The sequence below is a fragment of the Branchiostoma lanceolatum genome, chromosome 4 (assembly GCF_035083965.1).
Source record: "Branchiostoma lanceolatum isolate klBraLanc5 chromosome 4, klBraLanc5.hap2, whole genome shotgun sequence".
Classification (NCBI taxonomy): domain Eukaryota; kingdom Metazoa; phylum Chordata; class Leptocardii; order Amphioxiformes; family Branchiostomatidae; genus Branchiostoma; species Branchiostoma lanceolatum.
Window position 1 is genome coordinate 5,882,102 of NC_089725.1, and position 13,167 is coordinate 5,895,268.

At 40.8% G+C, this 13,167-nt stretch overlaps 2 protein-coding genes across 2 annotated transcripts; both read left to right on the forward strand.

Moving 5' to 3' along the window:
* The first annotated feature begins 318 nt into the window (after positions 1-318).
* LOC136432094 (trichohyalin-like) lies at positions 319-3,329 on the forward strand. Its single transcript, XM_066423113.1, has 5 exons — positions 319-1,284; positions 2,017-2,215; positions 2,361-2,468; positions 2,635-2,742; positions 3,012-3,329. The coding sequence occupies exons 1-5, from the start codon at positions 368-370 to the stop codon at positions 3,327-3,329; spliced, it is 1,650 nt and encodes a 549-aa protein (XP_066279210.1). The 5' UTR covers positions 319-367.
* A 3,100-nt stretch (positions 3,330-6,429) lies between these two features.
* LOC136432332 (heat shock 70 kDa protein 12A-like) lies at positions 6,430-9,434 on the forward strand. Its single transcript, XM_066423522.1, has 4 exons — positions 6,430-7,278; positions 7,602-7,805; positions 7,947-8,094; positions 8,249-9,434. The coding sequence occupies exons 1-4, from the start codon at positions 6,901-6,903 to the stop codon at positions 9,307-9,309; spliced, it is 1,791 nt and encodes a 596-aa protein (XP_066279619.1). The 5' UTR covers positions 6,430-6,900; the 3' UTR covers positions 9,310-9,434.
* The last annotated feature ends 3,733 nt before the right edge of the window (positions 9,435-13,167 follow it).

Here is a 13,167-nt window from a genome sequence, read left to right on the forward strand (position 1 = left end):
ACCATATGCTCTTTTGTACGGATATACTGCTCACATATAGCGCTTCCCTCAATTTGCCGAGAACTAATATCTTCCTCGGAAAGTCCAAAAAGATAACAAAGATATGCACCCATCCTTCAAACTCGAGCCGCAAACTATGTACCGAGGGCGCACTTAATGTATTATATTCGGCAATGTGGTTACCAATTACATGTGCTGCTGGGTCGGTATGAAAACATATTTACATCACAGTGGAAATCACCTGTTTACATCCGCGAGCACCTGCGCCCTGTTGAGGGCAAAGTTCACCGCGCTTGTTTACCATGTTGCAAACTAGTGGCAAGAGCGGGGTGAGTCACACTTGGACTGGGGGGAGCAAAGAAAGACGATGGGGTGCCTAGGCCGGATACGGAAACGATTAAAAGGACATTCATGTCGCAAGAAGAAGATCAAGCCCTGCAAAGAATCGCACCCACCTAACGTTTCTAGGCTGGGAGAATTACAATCATCAGTGCCAAGTGCGGTAGCACCACAAGAACTGCAGCGTACATCAGGAAGAGCGCCTCGCATGCACCCTTACCAAGAACGGAACCATTCTGTTGTCACAGTTCACCATCAAACCACTGGCCAAGAGAGTCGTCTGATAAGGGAGAAGAATGAGCTCAGGACGCAATTGCAGCAAAAAACTGACGAGGGTGTAAGGATAAAAGGGGACCGAGACGAAAAGAGACGAAAAGATGAAGAAATTCAAGACTGGATTCGAAGACAATGGCAATTGCAACAGCGAGACAACGCAGGAAGAGATGCAAAAAGAGAGTTGGAATTGCGCAACGAACGGATGAAAGAGACATTGCGGCAAAAAGATGCAGAAATAGCTCAAATGAAAGAAAGCATGGATGCGACAGAACGATTGCCGAAAATAGGATCACAGAGACAGCATCAGGCGGAGCATAATCTGAGGCAGTCAATGGAGATAAGTGAGAAAGAAGCAACGCGAGCATTAAAAGAAAAGAACGATTTAACTCAGAAGATCAATACCCTGCAAAAGGAACTTGCAACGAAAGACGAACGGATGGGAAATGACAAAAAGCAGACAGAAGCTATCCTACAGCAAAAAGAGAGGGAACTTGACAGCTTAAGAACAGCTCTTGGAACAGAAAACCAACACCTACGAACTCAGGTTGAGAGTCTTACGGCCGAGAGAGACTCCCTTCAGACTACGATAGACTCCCTTAAGGCCGAGAGAGAATCAATTCGCCAACAATACACCGAGGTCAAGGCAGTCGCCGAAAACTTCCAGTACAGGTACATAACACATGTATAGGAATCCAGTTTTAATCTTACGGCTCTTGGCTTCTCTTTTAGCCTTCCGAACACGTCTGGCCTTCCAATGAGCTCGCATGCATGCAGACAGAGAGAGAGAGAGAGAGAGAGAGAGAGAGAGAGAGAGAGAGAGAGAGAGAGAGAGAGAGAGAGAGAGAGCATTCTAGAATGTGATTATACAACGAAAAAACAAACACACATAATGCTTAGCTTAGAGACAAAAAAATTCTGAGGATGTTTGCGACACATGCACTGAGAAAGATTAGGAAATGCCCCAGTAGTAGCCTGGGTATGTGTAGAACCCATCGTCATGAACTACGACATCTTAGTTCTTATTTTGTCTCCGAGCAAGAAAAAAACACATGCGGTCAAGTGTCCAACGTTAAGGAATGTCAGGCACAAAGGCCTTCATATTGTACCGTAGGAACTTTTCAGAACAACAATTGAACCCTTTTCTACGTAAGCTGTAGAATAGATTAAAATGGACTAACGCTAAATGCATGTATATTCACGTGCATATCATAATTCACAGCGTAACTCAGCGTATATTTTTTTTCAACATGATGTTTGACACCGAACTTCAAAGCCACCGTACACGTACAGTCTATGAATTCAAATCTATCTTAACATTATCCATTGCATCACTACAAGGCAAAGGTCTGTGAAAATTTCTGTTGCAAAACATCAAATCTTTTATCCGTTATTTTCTATCAGGCTGTCGAATGAGTTCTGCATCCGGCTCGCCTCGGACGAGACCAACATGGAGAACATATCAGTGAAACACAGACCGGCAAAAATCGCCGAGAAATTCGCCCAGATCGAGAGCAAAGAATGGGTGGAAGCGAAGGAAGTTCTTGATGAGAGATTTGATGACGAGAAGACGAACATCCAGATTTTACTGTTTATGTTAAAGGTATGTATACTGAATTCTGTCTCCTGGCAACAGATAGACGTATACAAATCTAGTCGATTTGTTCACTTCTATAGCGAAAATATATTGACTAGCACAACAAAGATTCAACGTCACTAACTGATTTTTAACCGATGGTGCCCCTCAGTTCGCCTGCAAATGTGCACAACAAGTCTTTGATGGATTCCTCAGTTCGGAGGCGTGTCGTCTGTACAACCCTGTCGCTACAACAACGGACATTCTACTCACGGAACAGGTATTCATTTGGATGATATTCAAAACAAAAAGCGATAACATGTAAACACTTTTATCATGTCAATTACATAAAGACCAAGACGTTGTACTTTTTCACTTACTCCTGTGTAAAATTGCCGGTTTTGTGCATTCAGTATATGAATAATAATGTCTTCCTTGTGATACAGAACCAGAATAGTGGAGGCTCCCCGAGAGTACCTGGCTCCATTTTGAAAGAAATCACTGCGTTTCTGAAGGGGACATGTGGAGACTGCGACATAGAATCGCTAATGCAGGTAAATACAATAATATACACGGAAAGTTATGGTGAAAGAAGCTAAACGATACAGCAAAAAGTTTCGACCAGCCTGCATTATCTGGTATTATTTGTTTCTAGTATAAACCTCACGCAGCTAATGTTGTAAGGAGGAATATAAATCTAACAGAAGTTCTTCCTTCATTTCATTCTATTTTGTGAGCATTTCATGTGAGACGGATACTTCATGCACAATTAGTGGCAACAATTGTTATACTAGTAACACTTCGTTTCAATTCTCCACTCAAGAGCGTGGTGGACAAAATGAAAGAGGTGCACGGCGACGACATCGCGCCGATTCTACAGGACACACATGTGAGGTCATTTGTGCAGGCGTGCTGCCGCCTGTCATGGCAAATGGCCGTCCAGCAGCCACCACTGACGGTCCTAACGTCCAACACTCACTACGATGACAAATGTCATCAACTCTGGTACAACAGTCCACCTCCTAGTAAATCTAAAGGTGTCAGTAGAGATGAAATCGACTACTACATTTGGCCTGAGTTGCGCCATTCTGACAAGGTCCTTAAGAAGGGTAGGGTATGCCTGAAACCTATACCTAGATAACTAGGGTTACGCCTTGAACAATAAAAGAATATTGTATGATTGCAAAGCCCATTAAGCCCCCCTCTCACTGTGACACGATCGAATTGACAAAGCACTCAACGGATTTCATCGACGAAAAACGAATATTTTTAAGGTTTGTGCGTTTTGTTGTCTTTTTGGTCCTTCATGTACGTTTTGAATGATATTCCCATTATAAAGTCAAGGGTAACACAAATCCAGTTTAGGACGGAGCGACGCCGCCAGCGTGCCGCGGGTCCAGTGAGAGGGTTATAACTTGATACAAAAGTCCCGTCAACAGACGTCAACATTCTATCGATACAAAATAACTACTAGCGCTCTCATAGTCGCCCTCCCAGCCCCGGTTACTCGAATGGGCCACATACTCGTCATACCTCGAACATCGATGGTTTATGTCACACAGTGACTGCTTTGTTATGGTTCTTTGTCGTTTGCTTATCAACAGAAAATCAACAACTGAAAAACAACTAGAAAGCAAGACCTTGTTACCAAATTCAAAACATTTCCCTCTCCGACTTGGTGGAAAATGTTAACTAAAGAGAAAATACTGTTTTAAAGAACCACGACTCCTACTGAGGTTTCTATTTTGCTCTCACAACATAGATGAAATGTCTTAAGCAAACAAAAAAAACGAGGATAAGATCATAGAAATATTGAGGAATTAAACTAATACGGCTAAACAATATAATAATATGAATAAGATAATAATAAAAGAGGATAAAATCCTATTCAAATACCAAATTTTACAGCATACTACTATAAGATAAATGCGTAATTTCATATAGAGGTGTTTAGTCACATCTACGAGTTCGCAAGGAAACTATAATATAAAACACAAAAGCAACTTTATTACACCAGTATATTCCCCCTTCATCTAAAAGGAAGTGCAAAGTGAATATATCACCCATCAAATTAAAACTTACGCGTGCTGAACAATGAATTGACAATGGGTGATGAATTAGAAATGATGATGATATATTGGCGTGTGTCCAAGCATCTTTAAAACAGATATAGCTAAGCTTGTATGTGAGAAGTATTATGGTACAGTTGCATTGTAATCGGATACGCCATATTTCACTGTATATTGTACACATTAGACAACTATAATCTATAATACTATTATCTTAAATTTCACTGCACAACCAGACCCTTCGTATAAAAGAAAGCATTGCGAGTAGTGAGATCACAGTATTGTCTATCACAAGACAACTACAATCCACCTATCTTTATCCAACAACCATTACACTTTCGTCAGTATAATGAATGGAAATATTTTCGCCTATTCTAAAAACTAAATTGCCATGCGAAATAATGAATGCAAAGACACATACAGTGTGGCACATAGGACAAGTAATGTGCAAATATGGTGATTGATAAATAAAAGGCTTTCAACGCCAAATATTAAACTTTTAGATACATGTTATACAAAATATTAATAAAGATATACCACATGTGGGCCTTGAAATAATGAATAGATGCCACCTTTGTATCTTCTACTGATGTGCTGGCGAACAGAATGCAAGCAAACTTTGAAAGAGAGCCGAGAGAGATAAGATGCTGTTAAAGTCAGATTGGATGCATATATAGTTCTAAAACATATTTGAAATAGGCTGTCCCCGGCTCTATAACGTCCAACACTTCTACCCACTCTCCCATACTCTGCAGTGTAAAGTACTCTGAAATATGGGGCGTTGAGTATAATGATATTATCAATTCAGCTGGGAAAACAATTGGAGTTTTGGACAACACGCAGGGAAATGACTGAGCTTTATGTTCAATCTCTACCAGCGTACTAGTATTTATTTTTTTCTTATTCTATTAGCATACTTGCAAAGTGGTTTTATTTCACATGTATGAACATGCGGACTCATGATCATGCGAATAAAACAGCTTGCACAAGAATGAAAATGTCTGCTGATTTCTTCAATCATAAGAATGGCACTTTAAGTGTTATGGAGTGTTAGTTAGTGCAATTAAAAGTGATTCTCAGTTTATATGTAGACTTTAAATTCTATACTCCAACAAAAAGGCACATACATTTTATTGCAGGCAGACTGTGTTTCAGTTATATGTAACACACTGTAGTTTTAAGCACGCTGTAAATTCAACACAACCATCGTTAGTATCTATACTGCGGCGAGTATAGAAAGCCCCTGTCACACTTATGCGTATATACAAGTCCGCAGGAGTTGCGTATTAACATGTTTTTTTTTTTGGTTTAGTTTAAGTTTGCAGCCGAAGAAGTCATTTCTTTCGTTCGACAAGCAGGCTGCACAACGGAAGGTCAAAGTGAAAAACAACTTCTTATCCTGAAACTTAAACCAAAGAAATGCTGATGCGCAACTCATACGCACTTGAATATACGCACAAGTGTGGCAGGGCCCTTAAGCCGCTGTCACACTTGTGCGTATATTGAAGTCCGCATGAGTTGCGTTTTAACATGTTTTTGGTTAAGCTTAAGTTTGCAGCCGAATAAGTGATTTCTTAGGTTCGATTACTAGGTTGCACAACGGTGGGTCAAAGTAGAAAACAACAATTTCTCCGCAAGCCTTACTTAAACCAAGAAAATGTTAATACGCAACTCACGCGCACTTGAATATACGCGAAAGTGTAACAGGGCCTTGAGGCCCACCATTGATTTCACAATTGGAATATAATGCAAAATGTAAAAGTATGATTAAAAAGACAATAAAGCACACAAAAGCACACAAAACGTGAAAAAGTTCGTTCTTTCTCTGTGGAATTTTTTGCGCAATCTGTCAACTTTTTGGTCACTTAGTGGTCGCAGCCTGTAGTGGAAAGACGTAAAGACAAAATTTAAAAAAAAAAACGAGCAGTCCTTTTGATAATTTAAAGTAGATGCATTTTTGTGCAAAGTAAACCACGTTCTTCACTTTTACAATAATACTATTGTTTATTTTTTTTAGTCAGACGTTGGAGCAATAACATTCTAAAGGCGAACAACAAAACAAGGATGCCTCACGGTATGCGGAACTAAAAACAAGACAACCTCCAAAAGTGAAAGGGCACATACCTGAGCGCTGACTCATAGGTGTGAAACTAAAAACAAGCCCACACAGGATGATTCAGTGGTGAGGCCGAGCGAAATCAATGTCTTGTTTTTGTTTTGGCTTTGATTTAGGAAAAAAGGCTCAGTAGCTCAGTTCCATTTCAGATTTTCAAAGGTCAATATCTGAATTATTCAATCGTTACCTGAGTATGCAGGATTTCAACAGCATGAATAGAGGCATATCTAAGAGGTATGTGTTAATATCTGGTGGACCCGGCTGATATCATGTGAAACATCGTGTCTGTGTGCCTGTGTGTCAATGACAATGAAAGTTATACGACGTATTTGAAGTCAAAGCAAATAAATTCAATAAAAAATCATTCGCGCATGCCCCGTTGTTGGATGTAAATTTACGTGCTTATTGGCTAGGGCGGAGAGTGGGGAGTGCACCTGTTTGATTGGGGTTTGATCACAACTTTGAACACAGCGTCGCCAAACTTAGGCTTTGTTGTCATTGTCTAGTAGGGTCTAAGTTAGTAGAAAATGGCAGAATCCCTAGATTCAAATGTTCTCAGGTTCCTAGAAATAGTTCAGATTTTCGGAGATTTACAGTATAGCGCATCAGGCGGAGAAGCGCACAGAAAACATATGTTGGTAGCCGCGATTGATTTCGGAACCACGTTCAGTGGCTATGCTTTTTCGTACACCTACAATAAGGATGATATCATTATGAATAAGAACTGGGGAAGTGAATCAGGATTTTTGGCTTACAAAACCGAAACATCGGTGCTTCTTACTCCAGAGGGAGAATTTAAGGCGTTCGGCTCAGAGGCTTCCAAGGCATATGCTGATCTTGAGGAGGGTGAAGCTGCCAAGCACTACTACTTCCACCGTTTTAAGATGAAACTTCACACAGAAAAGGTGGGTAGCTTTATTCACTTGCCTAAACAGATGTCTGCCAAGATAGAGCAAGATGTCCACTATAGATCATTTCCACCAGCATTCTGTTCACAATAATGATAATATCTGTGAATTTGGAAATCAAGATGTCAAAACATGTTCCATACAGGACTAGGAAAATGTAACATTATGTAAACATATATCAATGCCACGGAAATAATGTTGTGTTTTAGCCATACAATTTTGGCCTCAGAACATATAAAACGACAGAAGAAAGCTTGGAAATACAACCTTTTGGCGAAGGTACTAAGATGCCAACCGTGAGTTTTTCATAACGTTTTCAGTCACTGTCCAAAGACACTACGATCGAAGATGTGAACGGGAAAAAGCTACCAGCGCTCGACATTTTTGCCCACGCCATGCGGTACTTGAAGGACCATATGCTGAAAGCCACGACGCATAAGAATGACGACATCTGCTGGGTACTGACTGTTCCTGCCATCTGGGATGACAGCGCGAAGCAGTTTATGAGACAGGCCGCCTACAAGGTCAGTTACAATGAACTCCATTCTATATATGTATATGTACGATCTGTATATACAGGTAAACAAAATTATGTCGCCTGAGCTGAACGCATTGCAAGAAAAGGTGAACGTTTTCCTTTTCTTAAGTATTCTAAAATTCTGCAGGCCGGAATAGCCAGTGAATCGAAAGAAGGGCAACTGCTGATCGCACTGGAGCCAGAGGCGGCGGGGATATTCTGTCGCCGTGACCCAACCCTGAAACAACACGTCGACACCAAGCCAGGAGATCGATACATGATCGTGGACTGCGGTGGTAAGTTATCAAAGATATAAATTATTCATAGTTATGAACAAGCGTAATCTTCCTCATATTTAGTAATCACCAAGCTTCCTCCAAGTGTAAAAATCAAATGTGCCAAATACGATAGTGTGACATTTCCCCAATATATATGTATATTTTTTTCTAGGCGGTACTGTAGACATAGCAGTACATGAAATTAGCGAAAACGGCAAGGTCAAGGAGGTCACCACAGCGTCAGGGGGAGACTGGGGAGGTACGAAGGTGGACGAAGAGTTTCTCAAACTACTGGACAAGATTTTTGGTGCAGACATCATGGCCCGGTACAAAGTAGAGCACCCAAATGAGTATCTCAATTTTCTTAATGAATTTGAAATAAAGAAGCGGTGTACTGGTTCCGGCGATTCCATGGCAGTTCATTTTGGGTACAACTTTGTTAATCAGTTTTACCCCAAACATAAGGGTGGCTGTACTGTACAGCAGGCTATAAAGCATTTTGGTTCAGAGGAGGTCACGTTCAGCAATGGAATGATTCGAATACGCCACGCACTGATGAAATCGTTTTTCACACCAGTTATTGACTCAATACTTGCTCATCTTGACCAACTGCTAACACAGGGAGATATTTCTCCCCTCAAGTATATGTTCATGGTGGGTGGCTTTTCCGAATCGCGTATACTGCAGCACGCAGTTAAAGAAAAGTTTCAGGGTCCGTGCACTGTTCTTGTCCCTGCGGATTGCGGACTGTCCATAATCAAAGGGGCGGTTATGTTTGGCCATAACCCTTCTTCCATAGCGGCCAGAAAGTCCAAGTATACCTATGGAACGGGGTTATGTGCGCCATTTGAGCCAGAGCACCACCCAGAGAGACTGAGGGAATGGATTGACGGCAAGTTAATGTGCACAAAAGTGTTCGAAAAGTTTGTCGAGGCAGGGCAGTTAGTGGAGGTGGGCGAGGTTTCGGAGTACGGCTTGACTCCAGCCTTTCACTTTTCGCCAGCCATGGGCATTGAAATATTCAGAACCAAAGAAAAAGAAGTGCATTACTGTGACGATGAGGGTATCACAAAATGTGGACAAGTAGTCGTGGCCCTACCACCCCCTATCCCTGGCATTACCCGCGCAGTTAGGGTCACACTTACCTTCTCTGGAACCGAAATAAAGGTTAATGCCTTTGCCTTGGGTAGCGGCGAAAGAGCATCTACAACAATCAACTTTCTGCACGATTGAGGTCTGGCCTTCTTTGGTTAACTGCTGTAACTATTGCACCCAAAACAAATTCCGGTGTTGATCACAAAGCTTAAGCACGTACGAAAAGACAATAATGGCCCGACTTAACCAAGAACAAGATAGTTCGGTTTGTTCTGTGCTATCAATATCAATGAGGACATTGGAAGAGGTTGGAGGCGTGTGCGTCTGAACGCCCCATTGATAATATAATTTGTGACCTTCTTAACGTAGCACATTTATTACCCTATCTGTATACGTATCCCCGGATCTTCTACTAAATCTAAAGTAAGTTTAAGTTGTATTTATGATTAGTAGCTTCATTAGGCGTGAATGTGGGAACATACGTTTTCATGTTGAGATGCTTCTACAACCCAAGTTAGCGCGAGGATATACCGACATCAAACTTATTGTCCTTTCCTGAAACTTAGAGTTCATATATCTTATTGAATGAAGGTTTGAAATGTTTTCTTTATGTCTGGTGTGGTGCCCACTCCCCGTTTTATGCATTTTGATTGACACGTTGTAAGGTATTGGGTGATTTATATCTTCTGATTTGATGTGATTTTTACTTTGTGCATTTGAACATAATGGCATGTGTATACTCTTTACATGAACCCTGAACTACTAACCCTTGTTCAATATGTAAATCATAACAATTATAGTGTTAACAGGAAAATTGGTGATCAGGTGTAAGTTAAACATATTAGTATGTTGTCATCTTGATTAAGAGCCACAGACAGTGGTGGACAGGAAAAAAAGTCAGATAAGAAATGTACATGTTCTCACATAATTCTTATAAGTCTAGTGAGATTCTAAGGGCAGGTAAATTCATTTAGATATGATATCGTATTGTTGTTAGCATATGAATCAATGTATGATACTACTAGGTTACAGTACGGGCGCTCATTGTAGCGTAAACTTGTCTGTATATACAATGCAATGTCATGCCGTTTTCTTTATTTGTTGTATCAGAGTTGTGCAAATGAATAAAAGCCTCCAAACTCAGTCATTGCATCAGCCATTATTTATAAAATGTGCTCAATCTACTCAATTAAAGTAAATATTTCTGATAACCTAATAGAAACTGACTTTTAAAAGATAAGCTTACTAAACATGTCCTTCTGGTCAATAGAAAAGGGCAGGAGAAGAATACACCAGTTGTGTGTTCATTAGATGTAAAAGGGAACCACCAGCTACCATAGAGAACATAGCATTTGCAAGGTTTCAAAAAGCGTGAAAACCGTCTCAAAAAGTCGCCTGGAGACGAATACATCAAGTGCAGCGCGGAGGTCAGCAAAATAAACCCCTGTCACACAAACGCACATGCAGAAAGAAGTACTGGATTTCAAGGGAAATGTTGCCAATGCATACGGAAGCTCTGACCATGGGCAATGTTATGAATAATGGATAAGGTATGAGACCAACTTTGTAAACAGAACAAAACTGCTGTAGTTACTATTCCGTTCCTTTTATGAAAGCGTCCGCTAGCCATGGATTTGTTTTACAAATCTGTACCATGCTACTACATTATCAAATCAAATGGCTAGATTTCAAAATACACATTTTATGAATACGTACTGATCCCCCCTCAATATGCAAAGTCATATCTCAACGAAGCATTGGATCGGTAAAACCATTTTTTAATCACTTTATAATTGGCCTTCTTATCTATTTATTAGTTTACACAATTTTTGCTTATCTTTTTCAGTACGCTCGCTCACATGAGTTATGAAATGTCCCGAGGATTTCATCCATAAATCTAGTCAGTATGGCCTTATGGTTGATAAATCACTCAGTTGAAAACAATTCTATCATTCTTGATCGTCTTTGCTGCAAATGGATGAACCACAATACGGCTAAATTCAACAAAGAATTCCTTGCTCTCTGTAGCATACATGTAGTGGCTGAAGACCCCCCCCCCCCCTCACTGGACCCGCGGCACGCTAGTGGCGTCGCTGCGGCTGATCGAATTGACAAAGCACTCAACGAATTTTATCGACAAAAAACGAATATTTCAAAGCTTTGTGTGTGTTTTGTTGTCTTTTTGGTCATACTTGTGCGTTTTGAATGATATTCCCATTATAAAGTCAAGGGTAACACAAGTTCAGTTTAGGACGCAGCGACACCGCCAGCGTGCCGCGGGTCCAGTGAGAGGGGGGCTTTAGAAATCCGCTGACCAGCCCTTGGTCTTCTAGGAATATTCTCAAAGCAGAGGTTTCGATCGGGGGGTCGCGATTTTGTACGCAACAAACAGTGGGCTAGGGTTTACGCGAAACTTTTTATGGCTTACAAACGAACTGCTCAGACCCTTCCACTTTTCACAAACCATGATAGTAGCCTTCACCTCGGTATATTATAAAGCATCGGACCTCATGATCATGAGTGTACAGCAAGATCGTATGCTTACAATCTAACATACTGTTTACTGCTTAATGCCCCTCCCCCTCTGACTTTAAGCACTCTAAATGTACCTCGAGCACTTGAAAAAATATGGCAACTTCAAAAGGCGCGTATCTCAGTGCCTACCTGGTGTATGGGGTAACGTTACTCTCAGTCCGGTCAGAATGAGGTTAATCCAACGTAATTACCAACGTTCTCGCAATTTTTAATTGTCAGATATTTGTCAGTACGTGAACACCACAGCGTGGAACCCAATACAGTAGTTCGAGCAAGACAGACTATTGTTTACTGTAGTGTTGGGCCATGTCAAAGCAATACTGTGGTGTACAAACTAAGCTAGTCAGACTTAAAGTCTGAAAATAATGGCAAACTATTTCTATCGAATGGGTCAACTTAGCATGTTCAGTTTAAAAGTATTTGAACCTTCTTAAAAGCACTTTTCATGACTGTCTTTTCCTGACTTCTCTTCGTGAACAGACACTAGCTGCGAAAGTTGGTGAAAAATACACTAAACTCTATGACAACTGTGGTCTGTAACTTTACACAAAGTCTTATGCATTGTGCAATAACGTGTGGCGCCCTGCATAGCACCTGTATTTGGCCAGTTATTATCGATGTCCAGGGCTTTATGTGAATTTTTTGTTCTCGAATAAAGAATGATTTCACTTCTGCACGAGTCGTATGCGTTTGACTCATTGTACATTATCGTCATGTTCGGCTCAGTACAATAAATGTGAAGCATGGAGCTTTATACAAGCTAACTCAAGGTTCTGTAAATATTGAACTCTTTGACACGCCTCAGCATATCTGGTTTTAAACAAAACTGATCTCTAAACATTTAACGTACAACAGTATGCTTATCAGAAATGCATGTAAAGCGATTACCAGTACTAGTGATTTCAGATTTCAGCTATCTAGTGAGGGTGCTAATGTAGCCTCTACCAGGCTCTGTGGATGGATGGAAAAATAGTAGAAATTGGCCAAATAGAGTGGATAGTATGCTAAGGGAGTCGGCTATGGAGGGAGGGTCCAATATACAAACTGTAACCCTACAGCAGACTATCTCCTCCTGCATGTTTTTCTGTCTATTTGGTCAATTTCTACTCTTTCCAGTCGCCTCTGGAGCCTGGTAGAGGCTAGTGCTAATGCACTATTTATATAAGCATTTTGGATAGTGGATGGGATAAAGAATTCCAGTGTTCTGGGCAATAGAACACATTGATTGATAAGACTGTTGTGTGCCATTGCGTCGCCAGTACCAACAGTCGGTGGTACAATCTACTGATAAAGAAAACACAGGTGGGGGAGGTGGAGAGTACCCCCATTCCGAAGTGTTCTGTCACTACCACCATAGCAACAGTGATTTGGGGAATCTAATAATACCTCCTTTGTGCTAGCTGTGTTTACTACAAACCACCTGCTTGTTATTTTATTTACCACCAACAAAGCAGTCCGGAT

Coding starts and splice junctions, on each gene's coding strand:
- LOC136432094 (XM_066423113.1), top strand. CDS start 368: ATGGGGTGCCTAGGCCGGATACGGAAACGATTAAAAGGACATTCATGT. Junction 1,285..2,016: donor GCCGAAAACTTCCAGTACAG/GTACATAACACA, acceptor ATTTTCTATCAG/GCTGTCGAATGAGTTCTGCA. Junction 2,743..3,011: donor ACATAGAATCGCTAATGCAG/GTAAATACAATA, acceptor TCTCCACTCAAG/AGCGTGGTGGACAAAATGAA.
- LOC136432332 (XM_066423522.1), top strand. CDS start 6,901: ATGGCAGAATCCCTAGATTCAAATGTTCTCAGGTTCCTAGAAATAGTT. Junction 7,279..7,601: donor TGAAACTTCACACAGAAAAG/GTGGGTAGCTTT, acceptor TAACGTTTTCAG/TCACTGTCCAAAGACACTAC. Junction 7,806..7,946: donor TGAGACAGGCCGCCTACAAG/GTCAGTTACAAT, acceptor AAAATTCTGCAG/GCCGGAATAGCCAGTGAATC.